The following is a 22,517-nucleotide window of genomic DNA, read 5'->3' as shown; positions in this document are numbered from 1 at the left end:
TAAGAAGGGGAGTGACATGCCCAGATCGTTTCTGCAGGAAGATGAGCCGGGCAGCGGAGTGAAGAATAGACTGGAGTGGGGCGAGAGAGGAAGATGGGAGATCAGAGAGAAGGCTGACACAGTAGTCTAGCCGGGATATAACAAGAGTCCGTAGCAGTAAGGTAGCCGTTTGGGTGGAGAGGAAAGGGCGGATCTTGGCGATATTGTAAAGGTGAAACCGGCAGGTCTCAGTAACGGATAGGATGTGTGGGGTGAACGAGAGAGACGAGTCAAGGATGACACCGAGATCGTGGGCTCAAGAGATGGGAAGGATGGTCGTGCCATCCACGGTGATAGGGAAGTCTGGGAGAGGACCAGGCTTGGGAGGGAAGATGAGGAGCTCAGTCTTGCTCTTGTTGAGTTTTAGGTGGCGGGCCGACATCCAGGTGGAGACATCCTGGAGGCAGGAGGAGATGCAAGCCTGAAGGGAGGGGGAGAGGACAGGGGCAGAGATGTAGTTCTGTGTGTCGTCTGCATAGAGATGGTAGTCAAAGCCGTGAGAGCGAATGAGTTCCCCAAGGGAGTGAGTGTAAATGGAGAACAGAAGAGGGCCAAGAACTGACCCTTGAGGAACTCCAACAGTTAAAGGATGGGAGGGGGAGGAGGTGCCTGCGAAGGAGACCGAGAATGACCGGCAGAGAGATAAGAGGAGAACCAGGAGAGGCCAGAGTCCGAGAAGCCAAGGTGAGATAAGGTATGGAGGAGGAGGGGATGGTCGATAGTGTCAAAGGCAGCAGAGAGGTCAAGAAGGATTAGAATGGAGTAGGAGCCATTGGATTTGATTACCTCATATCTACTCCAGTGATTAGAACAGTACTTGGCACATAGTAAACACTTAACAAGTACCATTATTATCATTTTTATGTTGATGCTGCTTCTTTCATTGCTTCCTATCCCTCCCTTTTTTCTCTCTCCTTTATTCTCCACCACTACTTTTTTTCCCTCTTTTTCCCTCCTCCATCACATTCTTTCTCCTCCCCTCTCTAGACTTTCACTTCTGCTAGGGACTCTTTTCTCTCTCAGTCCCCACCAACCTGCTAATTTACAATGCCTTTTGTTCTTCTCCAAAACAATGTGTTTTCAAGGTACTAACTGAGGTGCTGTGACATTCCTGCTCTTAAAATGACACATCCAGGGAGTGGAGAGCATCTTCCCACTGGAAATGGATTTGGGGACTTCTGTCCTGCTGAGGATATCAGAATGAAAAGTTGTGGGACTTCTCATTTATTTGAAACTAGAGCTATATGCCTCTCTCAGGGTCACACCTGGAGAGTTTCCAGTACTCTACCTATTTTGACTATGGGAGGGAGAGTCAACCAGAGGCATATCCATTCCATTCCTAGCTTGAGCAGTGGCTAGCAAGTGGAAGGCAATCTGCTACAAATCAAAACTCACCTGTACTGGGCAGCAGTGGGACAGAAGAGAGTCGAGGGCAGAGACTTAAGTTTACTGCACAGAAGGAGGCAATGATAAACCACTTCTATTTTTAACCAAGAAAACTCTACAGATACGGTACCAAACCGATTGCAGGTGGAGGTGGGGCATTCTGGGAGATGTGTCCATAGTTTTGCTACTGGTCAGAGATGACTCGACAGCATAAGACAAGAGCTATATGGTGATGGCTGAAAGCTAACAGTCACATCTCAGGAAGGAATCACTGGAGTGACTGACAACTGTTTTTTTTTTTCAAATCACTGCATCTACCATGGCTTCTAGGAAGGCCAACATAATTCTGGACTTCCTCTATAAAGATATCAAAACAAGATGAAAAATATACAACTGTAGCATATCTGCTTGCAATTCAGGTCACTACATTTCTAGGGATTTCACAACAGACCTAGAAAAGGTACAGAGAAGGGCAAACAAAATGATCAATTGGATGGGACATCTCCCCCCAGAAATAACAAATTCTACACTGGCAGCTATGAATTATGAGCAGGGAGGGGGTTGGAGGATTGTAAGATACTGGAATGGATGAGAAAGAAACAAGGAATTCTGATAACTGGAATAGGAAATATTCTGCAAGGGAAATCTAGATTGAGGTAGTCTATGAATTGGAGGATGTAGATTCAGGTGTATCATGCATCTCCTTAGAGTTCTAGTGTGAGCTTCCCTATAATGCTCTTTACATACCGCACTGTTGGTCCAGGAGAAAAAGCACTGCTCTGGCAACCAGGAAGCCTGGGTTTAGCTTCCGGCTTTGCCTGCTGTTGGCTGAAGTGGGAGATGATCTCCCTGTCCGATTATTTGATCGCTGCATTTCATGACCCAGAAGTCACAGGACTGGCAGGGATGAGAGAGGTCAAATAGCACTGCAGAAGAGATTGACATTCTAGACAATCCCTCTGGGCAGATCCTCGTTGCTCAAGTCTTCAATCCAAGGCTCAACCGTTGCTCCTGATGGGACTTTCTATGGCTGTGCTTCTCTATTGGAGGGTGTCTGAGTCACTCTGAAGTTTCCACCAAATTTCAGAGAAAAAAGACAAATGACCCAAGCCAATAAAAATATGCTCTAAGGAAGCTAGGACATATGAAAGATTAGGAAAATAAAAATCGCACCACTGAAAAAGAATTCCACAGAGTAGCAAATAAAATGAAATAAGTAGTTTATTTGATTTCTAAATGTAATAAAAGCAACTGCTATTCTTTTTTGCAGAAAAAGGCATCTGATATATGCATATTTTCTTCTTACAGAATATTGGAAAAGTATAATTGATAGAGATAACTGATAAAAGAGGGTAAAGAGGAAAATACAATTCAATATAATTGGATAATGCATAATAAAAGATAGAAATACCAAAAACACATGCTTATAACAGGTTTCATTCTCCTATTGTCATAAGAAACAGTGAGAGCTATTTTGAATATTCATTTTGCAGCACAAAAATGTAATTAGCTGAAAAATTACAAGACAAATCTATAGTCTCAGAATGAGGTGAATTCATCTGCATCACACATTTGAATAAATGTCTTTATTATAATTCTGCATATAAAAATTAATAGGTGGCTTGCCCCAAATCAAAAACAGATTAGCTGATCAGGTGGCAAGTCGTGATTGTGCTAAACTAATGTTGTTTCCTCTCAGCAGAAGAATCAGGCACTGAAAAGCCTGTCGAATTCTGTCCTCTACTTCTCTGTCTCTTCTCAAATCTAGCCTACTTATTCTTGAATCATCACTTTACCTTTTAATGAAGGAGCTGTCTTGCCTGGAAGTATCACGCTGACCCTGAACCTAATGCAGTTTTTATTAGAGGCTGATGAAGCAGTAAACTTTATCTCACCTCCTGTTCAAGTTGCCACCAAATGGAGTCAGGAAAAGGCTTTTGTACAAAAATGCACTCCTCTTTTCTAATTTCTAATTTTTCACAGAAATTGTTAGCATAGCTAAGAAAACTAACTCTTGAGTCTGACACCTAGATGAAAAATCCAAGTGACAGTGACTGCCCTGGCCAGATCTGAAAAGGGAGTTGGACCCTGCTTGAATTGAACAACAAAAATTAGAGTCCATCTCCATAATTTTTTAAAGTTTTGGCAATGTAGCCAAGCTGAATATTTTAAACCGATAAAACTCTTTGAAATGGCCCAACTCCTGAAGCTGTAAAATAGCAGTGTGGTCCTGGCAGAAGGAACAGCAACAAAACACATTTAAGGTAAGTGCAGATTTAAATGTCCTCCTCCACTTTGGCTTTACTCCCTCAATTAAAGATGCAGAAACACAAAGGAAAAAAACACTGTGGTGCTCATTTAGCCTCCTGCAAACTCTTCCCCAGTTAGGACCTGGTTTTCAGGAGGCTTCAGGCATATACCACTATTCACCTAAGTCTCCTTGAATCTGAGTAGATCTGGCTATGTCTGGGCCTAGCCCAGCACATAAGCCCAAGACCTGCAGCCTGCTGGAATCCTGTGCAGGGACCTAATAAAAACATGCTAAATATATGGTGTTTTCACCTAGAACCCAACTCTTTCATTGTCACAGGAATTATTAGACCTAAGGATTGGCGAGCCATTTTCTGGAGCAGCTAGGGCAGCATGATATGTGAAAAAGTGCTGTGGTTTTGGAGGAACCGCACAACACATCCAGCACCTTTCCAGAGCAGCATGGCTTAGTGGATAAAGCATGGGTCTGGGTAGGACCTGGGTTCTACTCCCAGCTCTGTCACTATTCTGCTGTGTGACCTGTGGCAAGTCACTTCACTTCTCTGTGCCTGTTACGTCATCTGGAAAATGGGGATTGACTGTGAGCCCCATGTGGGACAGGGACTGTTTCCAACCCGATTTGCTGGTATCCACCCCAGCTCTTAGTACAGAGCTTGACACATAGTAAGTGCTTAACAAATACCACAGTTGTTATTGTTGTTATTATTATTACTCTCATCTGTGTAACTATTAGGCAAATTCAGTGGGGAATTATGGCAAGTGACTTCCTTGTGCCTGGGAAGAACAACAAGAATAAGCCTTCTCTTCTGAACCTGGCTAGTTTCAATGAATTATGACCGGAGGACTTTGAAGGGGAGAGAGAGAGAGAGAGAGAGATAAATCTCAACCTAGGAGGCTTTAGGAATCATTATTTCCAGCCAGTTTAAAGAATACTATGCACTAGATCATTCTTATAGGGAATCTTCTCTGCAACCCTCTTCCTTCTACAGAGAGCTTATTTACAATCTGGCCTGATCTTCAAATTAGACCTGAAACCATACCTTTGGCCTTAGAATGTGCAGGAGAACAAGCTGAGGTTCAAACCTGCTGCCTCCCTAGCTCGAAACCCATCCATCAGTTGCAAATCATTGGAAGCAATTTTATAAAATAACATGTGTTACTATTTTCAGGAATCAAAGTGAGAACACATTGAGGATCTGGCATGGACATTTGGCATCCTGAACTTGCAAATAGGGAAGCCAAGACTTCTCTGTAGTGTTCTCTAATGTTAAACTGAGAGATAAGGGAAGGAGAAATATTGATGACTTAAATTTACCACCACCTAGTTTAAAAAAACAACAACACATCCTTGGAGTTGATATATTTTCAAGCACAAATGCCTAACTGAATGCTATGATCAACTCAACTAAATCTCGCCTTTATTAAATACAGTAAAGGAGGACTCAAATATATGAGCATCTATGAGGATAAATACAAAATTGTAGTGTTAGCTAGAGGTTCTGCAGGAATATACTTAAAGTTTTGTCGCTTAGAGAGGGAATACTTGAAATCAGTGTCTCATTTCCATTTGCCATTATTTAAAAAAAGAAATCTCAATCATTTCCTCCCTTCACCTTTATGTTTTTGATTGTATCCTAGTAACTCTTTTCATGTGTGCAAGGGGTATATACAAATAACTCTTTGATTTCTCAGGATGGCCCCATTTTAATGTAAGTTTAAAACTAATGGTAGTAAAACCTGCATTTACTGATAATTTCTCTGCAAATGTATCTGCTCAACAGAAGCTCAAAGATTTGTGTCAGTCTTGTAAATAAAACTGTCAGGAAATGGCTGAAATCAGTACAGGAGATGGCTTGCCAGTTAAACTAGCACTATCAGTAAGGCAGCTTTGGGGAAAGTGCAACTGTTTACTTAAAAAAAGACAAGATGGTGGTGAAGGAGAGGTGACTACCATAAAGCCACAAACAAATCCTGCTCTGGCATCTCAAGGGAAACCAATAAACTGATTTGCTGAATACTGATGCAATATCGGTTTTGGTACCAGAACCAGTATTCAGAAGAATCACAACCTTCATTTCTCTTTCCATCTCATAATTGCACATATTCCCAGAGTCCAAAGTGAAGAATCAGGTCCACATCTACTAACTGTGCAACTGAGAATGAAAAATGAAAGTTAAAATGATTTACTGCATAGATGTGTGGAAAAACACTAATCTTATAAAGAGCTAGAGGTGTGGACAAAACCAGAAAAAAAATATTTGCACAGAAGTGTTCAAATTTTAATCTGTAGTTTAGAGTGAATTAGAAGGTGGCTTTTTTTCTGCTACCCCAATAGAGGAAAAAAAAAAACCCCACTAATTTTGTCTCTCATTTTGCTTGAATATTCCCTAGCCAGGATGGAATTGGTCTCCATAACTCTCCATGTGGATGCAAAAACCATTTCTTTCCTCAAATTATTAATAATCCCAATCACTGATTGGTAGTCCACAAAAATGAAATGAAACAAAACAAAAAAAAGCAACCACTAACATACAAAATTAAGGTCTATGCTTAATCATTCTCAACCTGGGAGGTAGTAAAATGGTAGTAATCTGAATTACCTTAGGAATCCCCACCACGAATGCAGCAAAACTCTTTACTCAGGTGGGCAGAGCAAGATGTCCTAAATTCTCGGAAAGCTATTTATTTCTAAGACTTCTATCCAAACTGGCTTTTTGGGTTTCTTCATTTCACTTGAATTAAGACAAATGGACATGGTGGGTTTGAGCAGGGGCCAGGTATTTTCATTTCTGATCCAAAAGTAGCTGAGCTGTCAGCCACTAGATTTTCACTGAACACATATACACAGCAGAATGTGAACAAAACCTTCTACCATCTTAATTTCAATTTCAATTTAAAATGAGACTAGGTCCACTGCTATTTGCACTCCTAAAACTCAGCTTCCCCCACCAAGTAACACCCAGGGAACTTAAACAAATTGGCGGGTAACATGGAACTTTGGGTTTTTTCTTGGTCGTAAGAATCCTGGGTGCTGCCTTCTGTCAACCTTAGAGAGACAGGTAGGACTGGCTGGGTCTTTCCAGACCAATCTCTCAAGGAAATAAAGTGAAAAAGAAATTAACCCAAAATGCATACCTCTTCTCCCATTTCAGAGTCTAAAAAATAGCTCAAAAAAGAAGTTTAAACATCTTGACAATAGAAGATGCACAAGTTTAAAATTTATGACCCCCAGAATGGAGGGGGTGGGAAAGTAGGGGATGTGGTTATTATCACCATCCTACTGCACAATAGCAAAGCAGGTTTCATGCACAATGGGAACACAATACATCAATAATAATAGCCCAAGAATAGTTTTCTACTCTTTCCCTGACAGATAGAAATATAAAGAGAGAGAGAAAATCAAGCAGCAGAGATAAATACCTCAGTCTCCTCCCCCATCTCAAATTGCTTTGGCATATTTTAAGAGTAAATGGCTCCGAACAGCCCCGAAAAGCTCCAAGTTTTTTTTTTTTTTTTTTTTGGCAGCCACAAGAAATAGGTCAGGTCTAAAAATTATTAATTTCCCGGTCTGAAAAACCCCTGTGTTTGAAAGTAAGATTTCATTTTTGAAGGATTATCTTTCTTAGAAATATTGTCTTTAAAAAAACTACATATAAACCCAAGAACAACAAAATAAATTGTGCTCTCCTAAAGTCAGAGGTGGAAAACATACAGTATTAAGGATGAAAAGTGAAATTTGCATAGGTATTTTGTACGCAATAAAAAATACTTTAGAACTTATTGCATTTTTTATCAGGGCCACTGATTCACCCTCATGATCCTGGCCTACTGTTATCAAACTCCTCACCTAAGCTCCTACTGCTGTGCAATGTTCCTGATATCATCCGAAAATAATCCAGATGCAGAAATTAATTCTGAAACTTTGAAAGATGCATAGTGCTTGTACTTTCTTCCCTGTGGGCTGGTTTTCTTTACCTGCTGAAACATTCATTAAGTCTCACAGTCTAAGAAGATCCCATCATCCAACTATAGATTGTACTTTTGTCAAGGTCAGGGCTCTGTGATTTCTGCTGGGATCAGATGCACCAACCCTAGTTGTTTGAAAGAAAATACTGAGGTGAGGACAGGGGGTGATGTAGAGCAATTTCCATTTAGTAACCTGGCTCACATAGCACCACTTTAATAGACAGCCTGGATTGACACCAGTTTGAAGGATAATGAAGGACAAACATCAGAGTTAAGATGCCTAGAAAGTCCAGGAGTTTGAACCAATGCACAGAAGAACACTGCCAACTGGGTTCCTCATTAAAAAGATATAGTTAAGCAAATTGAACAGCTGATAAGAAAAAAAAAAGAGTTTTTTCATTTCATTTCACTTCTTCAAGGATTAATCACTCTGGTCATACTAAAAAGTGATGGTTAAAAAAAAGCCCACCTCACATGATGCTCAGCAGTAGCTTTCAAGCCACTGTCCTCTCAGGGAGCAGTATCATCTAAATGTTGGCTTTACTTAACTACTGAACCTTTGTAAATAGAAATCTACTCAAAGGAAAAATGTAAAATACAGATGTAAAATATCTTCAATAATTGAAGATTGTCTAGTGGGTTCAAGTCCGGAATTAGGTGTATGTACACGCATAGTGACACAGACCAATGTGCAATAGTATTTAGATCATTTATTTAATAGAAGAAGATAGTTCAAGCCCAGAAGGGATGAGGGTCAGGACTAGAGAGTGTCATCCACCTCAATAGAGAAGTTGAAGATTCAGTGGGTCTTCTCCTACCTGTGACTTGGAAATAACTCTCCCAAGTACTGGAGGCTACCTGTTTGGCCTTGAGGTAATTTAGTACACTCCCTTTTTCACAGCACTAAATGGAAATGTGGTGACCTGAAAAAGCAAATGTACTTTTAAAAAATGAGCAGTTTGGTTTCTTTTCACTGGTACAACCTGACCCAGGAAACAAGTCTTAAACATTTTAATGTCTTTGCTATTGGGTTTCCCTTTCTCTTCTAGAACAGAAGATTAAATTTCCCAACAGTTTCCTTACTGACATTTTTAAGGTTGTTATTAGCAGGCCATGAAACCACAGCGCACTTCCCTTGAGTTAGTTTCTTGGGGGACATTAAGCTGCATGACAAGTGTCAAGAATGTTTGTCTTCAGAAATGAAAACACATCAAAAAAATAAAAATCCCAGTACCCAACCCCCATAAAATTCCTAATTCTACTTTTGTTAGAGAATCTGGCTTAAAGACTTTTAGGCATTTGTGGAAAAATCAGTTTGTCCTTGGAACAAACGAATGATGTGTTTGGAAAATAACTGAGGAGGGTGGAAGAGAGGAAAAGAGAGAAACTAAGAGATACTATGAAGTAGCATTCATGATAAGGGATGAATGAAATTGTAGGGCAAAACTCAGAGCTGCAAACTCCCGAGTGCTTTTAAAATAGTATGCACAGTTGAAAAAAATAATGCAAATCTTGCTTTTGAATATTAAAGTAGTGACTCTTACATTCAGAAATTCATTACGTATTGTAAAGCCTGGTCGGCCTCTGAAATGAAACCCATCCTTAACATAATATCTAATCTATTAAAGAAATTATTTATATTGTGCCATGATCCTGAATCTTGAAGATGACATGAAAATGAATTAAATTGTTGGGCTGATAATCAGTGCTATTTGGGATAAAACTCACAGATGTTGGTCACATTGGTGACTGAAGCAGGTTAGGTCATTGGAAGATGGAATTGCTTACATTTTTCAAAGTATCAAAAAATTGTCACAGTTATCCTGGACTATACTGCAATCAGTAACCTAAAGGCCCAAGCTTGAGCCTCTGATAGTCGAGGAAAAAAATAAAAATGAGTAAGAAGTACACATACTCTCTTCCACTAGATGCAAGTTCCTTGAGGGCAGAGATCACATCTAACAATTCTATTTTACTCTCCCAAGGGTTTAGCAGATTATTTGTGACAGTAAGCACTCAGTCAATGTCACTGATTGATGTTCCATGCTCATATGGGGAAAAGTATATGCTTCTTCATCTCCAACATCTCTGCAGTAAAGTGATAGATAGATAGTGATAGTGTTTTGACTTTAAGGAAACAAAATATTTCTGACACTACTATGAAGTAGCATTCATGATAAGGGATGAATGAAATTGTAGGGCAAAACTCAAAGCTGCAAACTCCCGAGTGCTTATAAATAGTTTGCACAGTTGAAAAAAATAATGCAAATCTTGCTTTTAAATATTAAAGTAGTGACTCTTACATTCAGAAATTCATTACGTATTGTAAAGCCTGGTCAGCCTCTGAAATGAAACCCATCCTTAACATAATATCTAATCTATTAAAGAAAACTAGTCATTCTCCTCACTCAAAAGTTGGAGAAAGGAAGTCAGTTCCAGGCACAGGTTTACTGATAGGCTCTATGCAATTGTGATATATCCTGGGAAGCTAGATCTACTTTTGTTTAGATTAGCTCTTTGTGTAAGGAGGAAGAACAATATTGGATATGCATTGCTAATTTTAACAATTTAAAAATTGGGTCATGAAATATCCACTCTGGGAAAGTCAACATCATATTGGAAAAGCCTAATTGCTGGAATCAATTAATATCCTACATTATCCTTTGGGAATCCTCCTAAAGTTACATATAAGAACTTAGGCGCACTAGCTTCATTTACTGCTTCACTTGAATTCCTTGTTTTAAGGGGAAAAAAACCAAAAGACTCATGGCTAGAAACTGAGTTTTGACGGAAAAATACCATGAATGCAAAAGTGCATTTGTAGGTGGATAAATTCTAGCTTTTGCAATACTCACACCTTCAAAAGTAACGAAGGCTAGATCAAAATCATATAAACATTTAACAATTGGGAGTGGAAGAAGACATTCAAAAATGATGCTGAGCTTTGAAATTCTGCACTCCTTATAGAGCAATAAAATAGACAGAAATGTGGGTCAATTCTCTGTCAGTTTTCAACCAAGTGATGGAGACCTAAATTTAAATGAAAACATGGCTGTTTCTGTTGAAACCCAATTTTCTTTCTTTTGTAAACTTACAGGCCTAGAATCTGTCATCTTGGAAAAACATATGAAAAAAGCTCTACTCAACCCATTGCAAACTCTATACCACACACTGGACTTATTTTAAGTATTTAGAGCTTTCTATTAGTGTCATATGAAGAATACGTAACTAAAATAATAATATGTAAAAGCAACATTTTCAATTATCATGAAAGATGGAAATACTGTATACTGATGAACCTAAACATTTTTCCACTCCAAAAAATTAAGTTTCTGTTTTTGTTTATTAAATGCTTTAAAAAGCAAAACCCCTTATTGACTAGCCTATTTCTTAAAAGATCACCATATTTATAAATGATATAACCAGGGTTGCACCATTGAATTAAGGATGCAAGATGAAATGCCATATACCAAAATAACATAATTAATTAAGATCCATGTCCCTATTGAAAATGTGTTAAATAAATTAAAGAGAAAAAAATGTTTCTCTGCCATTGCAGTGCATTAAATAGCAAACATAAAATCCATCTTTCAAAAATGATTCCTTAAAGTTTTTTTTGGCAAATTTTAATTCATTTATATTTTTGTTTAACCACTGATCCTTGATCCCATCATTTCAACACTGGTGATCTAACCTCTGTTCAACAGAGCAGGTATTAATTGAAATTTCACTCATTCACAGTGGTTTTTAACTGAAGATATTTAGACTTGGAAAGAAAAAATACATTTCCAACCACCCACATACTTTGGAGGAAATTTTTTTCTCATCTATTTGAGGTCAATAATAAAGATGGTCACAGCATATAAATGAGTCAACTATAGCATTTCTGCTAAGCCTACACATGGATATTTTCTTGTTCTGAGGGGACAAAGGTGTGAATGGTTTGTCCTCACTGTGAAGCCCGATGCTGCTCCTTGTGTTGGGGAGAACAGGTTGTTTTAAGACCTTGGGGGGCATCTAGATAGATTTAAATGGGAAAACAAAGGTGGTTACTGGTTACTCTATGCCCATAACATCAAGATATGAGTGTCCCTGAGGAAAAATAAAGGAGGTGGAATGGGATTGTTCTTTTCTCTGTGTCCCAAGAGTCCATTGCTGTGCTCCTGTTGGATTCTGGGACAGAGAGTCAAACCAATTATTATCATGGTTGACTCCTACCAGAAAAGTCAAACCACAAACACACACACACACACACACACACACACACACACACACACCAAATCATCTTCTGCAATCAGAATCATTCACTATCAGTTAGGGATTAATAAAATACTTTTTGACTCATAGGACTGTGCCAAACACATCTAGAAACTCCATTTGCAATTGAAATAGAGCTTGCCAAGAAAAAAAGATTGTCTCACTTCTTTGCATTCTGGCTTTTGGTTTTCTAACATCTATATTTTTTAATTAAAAAGAAAACTTTTAAAACTCTTCAGTAGATTATTAACAGCAATGTCAGTCTGTTAACTAAAAACAAACATGAAACTAGCCACTTTGACACAGTCTTATAAAAACCTTCAAAGGTGGTTATCTGCTTGTCAGTCATTAGTCCGTTTTGTCTTTTTCCCCCACAGACTGTCCAGAGGTGTGGGACAGTGTGTTACATTTCATTTATACGCCTATGTACTGAAGTTCTGTGTTACAGATGTTTAAACTACTAATGTAAAATACTAAGGCAGACTAGTAATTTGTCTACAACTGTATATGAAAAAACTGCCATACCAAGCCAAAAGGAATGGTGCTAAGCTGTGAGGTTACATCCGTGTTTCCCTGATCTCAATAGCAGCTGCCAGAGTTTTCCCAACACCTTCCAAAACTCAGCAATGGAGGGACCAAGGGGTAAACTGACACAGAAATGGACATGGTCAGCATCTTCCTAAACAGTGATGGTTGCTCTGAGAGAAGTCCAACCTGTATCCTCTAAAAATACCACGGTCATTCCCTGGAGGTTCACATTAATAGGATTTTCAATAACTAGGAAATCTGCAGCCTCATAGGAAGTTTAGGAAGTTGTTCCCCCTTGATCCCGTTTATTCCCCCTTGATCCCGTTCACTTGTTAGACATACCTTAGAATTACAATCAGTTTCCATTGCACCACACTGTTAAAGAACAAATACATATGACTAGAGTTCTGTCTTGGAACTTTACCAAATAACCTTTGTGGCTCCCTAAATAGTTAGAAAATATTTGGTGCTTTGAAATCTCTACATTAATCGTCAATTCCCAGCAACGTAATTTCGATCAAACAAACCCCCATGGAAAGTGCAATGAGCATAAGACATGAGAGTCAAACAAAACAAAATGAAATTCAAAGCCATCTTTGAACTTCAGAAACATGTGACACCACATCTATTTCTGCCCTAAGTTGACTACAAGAAGGAGTTAGCAGTTTTTGAACTGGCAAGATGAGTTTAAATGTGCCCACCTTATGCTTTCTGGGGAACAGTTAAAAAATCATCCTTATAAAAAACTTATATCTGCTTAGTGCAATGATTTCCCAGTTGGATAACATTACCAAATGCTTATGCAGTGATTAAAAATAGAAACCTAATGAATATATCTTATAAACATAACGGTGCATTCTTTTCACAGACATGGTCTGTGATTGCCTCCTATTATTTAACTATGCAACGATACTCTGCAGTGACAAAAATAATTCAACAAAGCGATACCATGAATTCAATATTATCATTAAGTAGCTTGAAAATCAATTAAACAGAAAAATCCAATATAGCGAATCAGAATTCATTGATTCAAACAATTACATATTAGCAAAGACAAAGTAGAAAAGTAAATTGGTGTTACTTTCAAAAAAATAGGAAAAAGCAACAACCCAAAGCTCTCCCTTCTTTGTGAATAAAATGAATATAAATATTTCTGCTTCACTTAAAGTGTACACATTCATTATTACAAAAGTAGTGGAAAGCTTGTGTTAAAAACCTGGTTTACCTTTAAAATCTTTGGCCAAAAACACTTTGGAAAAATATATGAGAATATACAATAAAATGTAGTATAAAGATTGTGGGAAAGCAGCATTTTGCTGTACCCAAGAGTAAGATCATCATGATTACTCTTCACAATACCTGTTCTTTTGCCATGTAAATATTCAGTTGCATGAGGACTAAAACTTGACATATATTAGTGGTGTCTTTCCCTGTACTTATTAAAAATGTGTTTAATTCCAGCTCACTCACTTTCAATTTACTTTAAATATACACACAGGCCGTTTTACTTTTTTGACAACATTTAGACCAGATAGGTCTTCCTTTAAGAAGGTAAAATTCCTCCCATTAAAGTTTGATATTAGTTTCTGGCAACATCTTGCTCAGATATGTACATTTGAAAATAAAGTTATTAAAAATGTTGATTATTCTAACTCCCATTTTCTACTCTGCAGTTGGAACAGCTTATCATCCAGCCTCAATGCCATGATAGAGGAATTCAGAGATGTAATTGACACTGACACCAATGTCAACCTAATGCAACTAGGTACTACTACACTGCAAGGGTGAATTGTACATTCCAAGCACTTAGTACAGTGCTCTGCACATAATAAGCACTCAGTAATATATTGATATAGGTCTCTGACAGGACCCCAGAAATTGGGTAATGTATGTGTTTAGTGTTAAAGACTGAGGTCACTAGAGCCCTGGATGTCTATAATATTTAATACTCTGAATTTGCAGAGCATTTTCCATTTTCCAAAGTGCTTTCTCATTAATTTTCTCCTTGAGTTAGCTTTGGATGGCCAAATTCAGATAAACACATGATTACAAACACACACACCAAAAAATAAGTCAACTGACAATAGTAAGTGAGCTAAAAACTACCTTCGGAGATTGTAGTGACATATCCAGAAGGTAGACATTATTTTACAGTGTAAAAAGGTAAAAAGGTCTCTTTGTTTTCAGGACATTCTCTTAGAATAAAACATATTTACTTTCTGAAAATGATGAAAAATTTTGTGATGATATGGAATTCAAAATGGGAAAACTGCATTGTTCAACACTCCTCAACATATCACAATGAAATCACAAACCATTTTTCATTCCAGTGAATATTACTGAAGGCATAAATGAAATTCTACTGAAGGGGGTAAAATTCTGACAAACATTAAAAACACCAAAATTTACCATGATTATTATACTGAAATTTTTATGAAAGAGATACTATTGCAGAGAAGGTTAAACTTTGAAAGCATAACCAACAATATTAAATTAGGCTTCTTTTCTCAAACAAAACAGTTTAGGTGGCCCATGTCTGCAATTCAGAAACAAAACTTTCTCTAGCACAACTGGTACTATGTGTATGACATTTTAAGGTTTTACTGGAATATTAAAAACATTCTAAAACTAAAGACTGAACTGTGAATTCATGAGGTTTTTTTTCTTGTTTTCATGAACAAAACAAAATGCATATCTTGTAAGACTCACATTTGCATTTAGCAGGGAAAAATATTTAAATGGCTTGATCATTATCGTAACCAGAAAAATACGCTAACACCAATCTCTGCAATCATATTTCTCCAGAGGAAAAGTACCAATTTGTAGTAGACATCCTTTAACCAGTGTATTTTTGGGAATCATGCTTTTATTTCTCAAAATGAAAAATGGGGCAATTGTAGAAATGTCACATCTTTGGAAAAGCCAAAATTTGAAAATATTAACCTTTCAAGAGGCCTGAGAATGAGGGAATAGTCAGACCATGAGAAGTTCAACTAAATTTTCTAGAACTCTAATATTCTAGATGTGAAATACACATGTGGCAATGTAGGAATGTCTCTTTCAATCAAGCCATACTTATGGTTACCTATAGTAGAGTAAACTTTCAGATGTAAAATTTTGTTCATTGAGACTAAGCACCAGAAAAGAATTCTTTGTGATCTGAATCTATTGCAGCATAACGGGAAATCAGTTTCATCTTCCACCACTTAATTACGTGTTTTATCATTCATTAGTGCATGATAGTGCACTACATGTTCAGCTGTACTTAGGGTATGCAATATATTAGTTCATCTCTTTTTAACCATTTCTAACATAATAATTCATGAAAATGTTTTTAAGGCACAGAATTGGCTTTAGGTAATATAGTAAACTACATGAACATTTTTCTATATTCATAAGAGTGTCGAGCCTTTGAGTACATGGGCCATACAGAAGCAGACACTCCTCAGAAAAGGCTGATGTATACATGCCTAAGCAAGTATAAGCAGAAAGCATCAACCCTCAAAAAATAAAAATTGCTTGATAGTAAAAGTATTCTATAAAAAGCTCTTCAACCCATAGGAAAGGCAGACAAATGCCAGTGTTCAAAGTTATGGGAATGCAAAATTAAAGGAACAATTAATAAAATTCATGTGCTAATTAAAAGAGTCCTTGCATATAGGAGGACTCACCCAAATCAAATATTATAAACTGCAGTGTAGTATGTAGCTGGTGATAACTAGAAACATTTTTTTTTCAGTGTGCTTCTAAGTGGGTGAATAGAAAAAAGCAATCAATCTCTCAATCAATGGTATTTTATCAAGTCTAGAAACCATCTTCCAGGTCCCTTCTCTGTTTTTTTTCTTACTTTTTTTGAAGTAATAGTGTAATAGTAATAAAACTTTTAACCTCCCTTGCCTCCCTATTCCTCAGTGGGTAAAATGAGAATGGTTGATTCTCAGAGGTCAGTGCTGGCCTTGGCAGTCAGGACTCGGATCCGTGCTGAGTTGCAGGTCTTGCAGAGGATGTGTCCATCCAAGGGGTAGCAGCCTTGATTGTCTCCTTCAGATAGGAGACCCCCACAATCCTACGAAGAAAGACCACAGAGATCAATAATCTCATTCATTCCTCGTATTTATTGAGCACTTACTGTGTTCAAAGCACTGCACTAAGTACTTGTGAGACTATAACAATGAGCAGACACATTCCCTGCCCACAACAAGCTCACAGTCTAGAGATGAGCTCACAAGCTAGAGGCGAGCTCATGGTCGGGTTTGAAGTTGAAATTACAGTGTTGATAGGGAATTCAGTGCCATTTTTATACAGAGATCTTGAATCAATCAATCAATCAGTGGGATTTATTGAGTGGTTACTGTGTGCTTAGCACTGTGCTAAGCACTTGGGAGAGAAATAATGATGGCATTTGTTAAGTGCTTACTATGTGCAAAGCACTGTTCTAAGTGCTGGAGTGGATACAAGGTGATCAGGTTGTCCCACATGAGGCTCACAGTCTTAATCCCCATTTTCCAGATGAGGTAACTGAGGCACAGGGAAGTTAAGTGACTTGCCCAAAGTCACACAGCTGACAAGCGGCTGAGGTGGGATTTGAACCCATGACCTCTGACTCCCAAGCCCATGCTCTTTCCACTGAGCCACGCTGCTTCTCTACAATTTAACAATCAATAGAGCTGGTAGATACATTCTCTACCTGCAAGAGGCTTTCACAGTTTAGAAGAGAGGCAGATATTAGTATAAATATATTATGGATATTTACTTAAGTGTTATGAGGCTGAGGGTGAGGTGAATATCAAGTGCCCAAAGGTACAGAGCCAAGTGCATTGGCCACGCAGAAGGGAGGTGGAGTCGGGGAAACAGGGCTTAACTGGGGAAGGCCTCCTGGAGGCAAGGAAAAAGGCTCTAAGGCTGTAGTTAGAAAGCACTGCATTACCATAAATTCAAAGCCTCATAAGACTCTGCGATGTCATTTGAACTGTGTGCAGGTAGGGAAGACTAAATGACTTGCCAAAAGTAGTAAAATAATCATGTCCTCCAGTCTTCCATTGGAATGGGTTTAAAAAGGAACCCAAGAGACCTGACTCTAACCACCAACTAACTCTCATTCTGCATTAGTTAAGGATCTTTTGGAGAAAAACACATGTGTGGGAATAGAACTGAACTGAAGTCAGTATAAAGCTCATAACTGAATTATCTAAACTCATTCTTGAGTAAGCCGCTTCCTGGCAAGAGATGATGCAGTAGAATTTGATGTGCCAAGGAGAAAGACTCCCAGTGCTCTGCACATTTACTCCAATCCAAGAAGAGATTATTCTCTTTGACTTTGTTGGGAAGAAAACGTTGGCTTGCAAAAGTGCTGAAACATCCCACGTGGGTCCATTTCGGGAAAACAAAAATGTGAAATGAATGCACCTCGCAAATAAGTTCCAAGTAACACCTATGGAGGAGAGGCTTTCTTAAAACTCTATCAAAGTGGGTTAAGAGTGAGAGCATGTACAAGTCTTAAATAAATACTGTTACCATATCCAACATCCGGCAAACTATGACCAATTAGCTTCTTTGTAAAACACTTCTATTTGCAAATGTTCTACAGTGAATTTGGTGATGCCAAGGATTGAACAATAATAATTATGGTATTTGTTAAGCACTTACTATGTGCCAAGCACTGTTCTAAGCACTGCAGTGTGGTCTAGTGGAAAAAAAAATCTGGTATTTGTTAAGCGCTTACTATGTGCCAAGCACTGTTCTAAGCACTGGGTAGATACAAGGTAATCATGTTGTCCCATGTGGGGCTCACAGTCTTTATCCCCATTTTCCACATGAGGTAATTGAGGCACAGAGAAGTTAAGTGGCTTGCCCAAAGTCACACAGCTGATAAGTGGCAGAGTTGGGATTAGAACCTACGACCTCTGATTCCCAAGCCCGTGCTCTTCCACTGAGCCACGCTGCCCTGGGCGTCAGAGGACCTCGGTTCTAATCCTGACTCAGCCACTTTTTTGCTTCAATCACTTCATTTATCTGTGCCTCAATTTCTTCCTCTGGAAAATGGGAATTCAATATCTACTTTCTCCCACTACTTAGATTGTGAGTCCCATATGGAAAGGGACTGTTTCTAACCTGGTTATCTTGTATTTACCCCAGAGCTTAGTACAGTTCCTGGCACATAGTAAGTGCTTAACAAGTGCCATAAAAAATGAGGAAATTGAGGCCCTAAATGGCAAAGGGACTTGGCCAAAAAAAATAAAAACCAACTACTTCAGAATCTGTCTGTCAGATATGAAGTGGGAGGGAGTTCCAGGCAGTGGAGAGGTCATGAGCAAGAAGTCAGCAGCAAGTGAGACAAGAATGAAGCACAGTGGAAGAACAGAAAGTGGGAGGTAGTGTGTAGTGGGAGAGAGATCAAATGAGTAGGAGAGAGAAAGATGGTAAATATCTTAAAGTTGGTGGACAAGAGTTTCTGCTTGACACAGAAAGGAATGAGTAACGATTTGAGGTTTTGAAGGAATGAGGAGCTGTAATAGTGATCAATTTCTGGGCCAGAAATTGTACCTTAATTGACTTTTATGAAATCACCCCAGCACCTCATACAATGCTTTGAATAACCAAAAGTCTTAATGAACATTGATAATAATAATGATTATAATATCTATAATAATAGTGATAGTCCTTTGGCATGACCATGGCTTTTTGCATTCATGTTTCTATTATTTAAAAAATCTTGACTGAAGGAAATCTGAGCCATAGCTGTAGCTCAGCCACAGCTGCAATCCCTACATCGTCTTCAAAGGTCATCTTTAATTTCCCTATCATTGCCTGTAGAATGGAATACAGACCTCACACCGGTAGCAGTGGACATGGAAATCCCGGTCCAAGGCCACGATACGGACCGTCTCCTCCTGCCCTGGGGCTGGCATGATGGGCTCCTTGCACACGGAACAGCGGGGAGCAAATTTCCTTAAAAATCAAGATGAATCGTTTGGTTAGTAGAGCGTCTGCATGGGTACAATCTGTGCCTAGAGACCTAGAAACATAAAGAAAAGACGGACTGCCTACACAGAATTTCTCTGGAGGCTGGGGGGTTGGGTTTGTGCCTTGGGCAGCAATCTATCTCTGGGATAGACTCAGAAGAACCAATCCTAAACCCACTGAACCTTCTACCTCAAATGTTTAATGTGCCAGGCAGCATGCCAGGGACCTCTCCATTCTGTTAGTTCCAGCGCTGCCTTCTGCCTCAAGCCACACATACTCATGCCTCACGTTGGTAATCTTCTGCCATACATTCACTTTTCCTGCGGGTGGCTATGTACTGTAAATTGGATTCCAGTAATTCTAAGAATACAGGAGGAACAGGCCTTTTCAAATTGGTGCAAGTTCATGCACATTGGATGTAAGCATCAACTAATCCTTGCCGGAAACTATGGCTGTCACATGAGTTCAGGGAAACAAGAAACAGATGGAAGCAAATCTTGCATGCTTCCAGGTATTTAAGACCATTGGGGAGATCAGAGAAATGCCTAGAAAATTGCCACTCTCCTGCCCTGCTCTTCTGTACAAGAGCACCGCATCAATTAATTGCATTTAAAATGCCTATTTGTTGTGAGATTAAAAAACATTACTTTTCTAGGGGCACACAAAAGGCATAGATGTAATTTAAATTCAATGAAACATGAATCAAGCAGCAGATGAGTTGATTGGTAGAAAAAAATTTAAAACGATGATGCTTACAACAGTAATAATAATGACATGTTATAATGTGGCATTTTTTTATACGGGAAACCTGTATTCTTTTCAGACAAAACATCCTGCTTAAAACTGTCCATACATCCTCAGATTTGAGTCACCAGCAATAAAATGATATGCATGAGTTTCAGGAATGATTTTCCCTACCCTCTCTCTGTAGATTAAACACTGAGATAACCCACTGACCTTGATGTAAATTTTCTGGCATTTGGGGTTATCTGCCATATTTTACAAGATTAGCTTTTCTAGAGCTCGCTCCCTAAACTGACACTATGTTTATCTCTCAGAAGAACATAAACTTCATTCCTACCAAGGATTTAGTCATCACTTCCTATTTCTGCTTACAGTTTACAGGGTGGGGAAAGCAAATCACAGAAATGGGAGATGGTTTGCAAAACCACTGGCATGAGCGGGGACAAAATTAAAGGTCCTTCTGCTGTTCATTTATTCATTCAATCATTTATTGAGTGCTTACTGTGTACAAAGCACTGTACTAAGTGTTTGGGGGACTACAATGCAACAACAAACAGACATAGCCCCTGCCCACAACAAACTCTGTGATTCTAGACAATTGTTTAGTTCACTGAACAATTCCACCTCTTTATTTAATTATTTGGAAGGAATAAAGGAACTAAATGCGAACAAAGAATCTGGCTCAACCCATCCTTAGGGGGAGCATTCTGCTGACTACTGGTCAGGGAAATCTGCTTTCAGCATTTTTGATTATTAATCTCCACATTTGCCAAAACACACTAACTTAGATTTTGCTCATCAGTCCCTCGGGGTGAAGGGTAGGGGGGAAGGGGGAGATGGAGAGAGATAAAAAGTTAATGGTAGGTATTTAAAGATGTCACAGGACCGTGGGAAATTTTAAGATTATAATGAGAAAAACTTGTCAAGAGGAAGAATTGCAGAACCAATGGGATGCCCCACTGCTAGGTTATGTAAGTACTGAGAGGATGAAGCCCAAATATTCACTACCCTCATCAGAGAAGTAGTGGTTGAAGGGCTTGATTTATTGCAAACATATATTACAGAACTTTAGTCTGGCAATGGGGGCTGAAACTCAACTCATGGACCCCTGTGAATTATCTCCCTGGAAATCAACCAGAGAGGATGAAGCTCATTTTTTAGTGGAACAAATCACACTTTGAAAGGGCTTGCTTAGCATAAGTTAAATCAAGGTCAAAAGGCATTTTCAACATTGAAAAATCTTCATCTATTGTTTGTCCCCAAGACTGTTCCTCTGGCAACTATGAGAACCAGCACTTCCTAGCCCCACAGAACACAATCTCTAGGCATCATGACACAGAGAAAATATTGCAAAGTATTCCACATTCACGTGCCAATCACACACAAAAAAAATTATTTAAATAATTTAATGTTTTAGAATGTCTCTGGGCTCAGTGGAGTGTGTGTGTTGTTTTTTCGGGGGGAGTGCCTAAGTCTGCATTTTGAGTCTTTAGACCCACCAAATTATGCCACTACTCCCTAATTATGCTGCTCTCCCTAGAAATGAGAGATAAATGATGGGATATAACTTACATTTGTCAGTACTGATTCCCTGTTTTAATTGAAGGGTATAATACCTCAGTCTTTATCAGCAACAGAAATATTTCTGTTCTGATTATACTTACCTGTCTTTCTAGGACTATATAAATTTGAGGAGGAAGTAATGACAAAAAAGTCTTCAATTATATACTTAAATTTCCCATAAATAGATATATAGGTCTGTCTCAAGTGCAATTACTAGCTAAAGTATCCAATTCATGATGCCAGTGTCATTTAAAAATAAACTGTTCCTTTATCATAGAGGTGGAGAATTTCTGCAATTAGGCATTTAAAATCCACTTTTCACTGCACATTGCAATGGACACTGTGCTTTCTTTGCTTTTTGTAAAGCAGTTAAATTTTACATTCTCACAATAGTCTTCCCTAATCGCCATTCACCAAAATTTTAAAAAAAGGGTTATGGTTGCTAGCTCCATTTTATAAATGAACAATGGAATTTTGCCTGAATATTACAGTTTCAGCATTCGTCACCTACACCACCCAAATCCAAAGTGGTAATCAATCAATCAAGGGTATTAATATGTGCAGAGCACTGACTAAGCACTTGGGAGAGCACAATACTAAAAAGTTGGGAACATGATCCCAGTCCACAAGGAGTTTACATGCACTTGCTTTGAAATTCCTGACTTAGGTGGGCAGATACTACTGCTTATAAAAGCTCATTATAAAACATTCTATGGCTGATAAGGCTTTCAATCGAGGACATATGCTGAGATTTTTTAAAAAATCACTGAATCTCAGCACTATCATGCTAAAGACTCCAA

The 22,517-nt window shown here is 38.5% G+C and overlaps 1 protein-coding gene and 1 non-coding gene across 4 annotated transcripts in view; one reads left to right on the top strand and one right to left on the bottom strand.

Annotated features, from left to right (window-relative positions):
• The first annotated feature begins 1,286 nt into the window (after positions 1 to 1,286).
• LOC114813576 lies at positions 1,287 to 1,424 on the top strand. The gene has a single exon (XR_003761293.1). It is a non-coding gene; the product is annotated as a small nucleolar RNA SNORA7 (small nucleolar RNA).
• Positions 1,425 to 4,346: 2,922 nt separating this feature from the next.
• LOC100080375 (LIM domain containing preferred translocation partner in lipoma) overlaps positions 4,347 to 22,517 on the bottom strand; it is a 721,700-nt gene continuing 703,529 nt past the window's right edge. For all 3 annotated transcript variants that reach the window (XM_029068642.2, XM_029068641.1, XM_029068644.2), the window contains 2 exons: positions 19,275 to 19,395; positions 4,347 to 16,513 (listed from right to left, as the gene is read on the bottom strand). In XM_029068642.2, coding sequence (XP_028924475.1) covers positions 16,385 to 16,513; positions 19,275 to 19,395 — 250 coding nt within the window. In that variant the 3' untranslated portion in view covers positions 4,347 to 16,384. The remainder of the gene's footprint in view (positions 16,514 to 19,274; positions 19,396 to 22,517) is intronic.

This window comes from Ornithorhynchus anatinus, chromosome 7 (genome assembly GCF_004115215.2).
Source record: "Ornithorhynchus anatinus isolate Pmale09 chromosome 7, mOrnAna1.pri.v4, whole genome shotgun sequence".
NCBI lineage: Eukaryota > Metazoa > Chordata > Mammalia > Monotremata > Ornithorhynchidae > Ornithorhynchus > Ornithorhynchus anatinus.
Note: the sequence above shows the minus strand (reverse complement) of the source record. Positions and strands in the feature narration are given on the sequence as shown.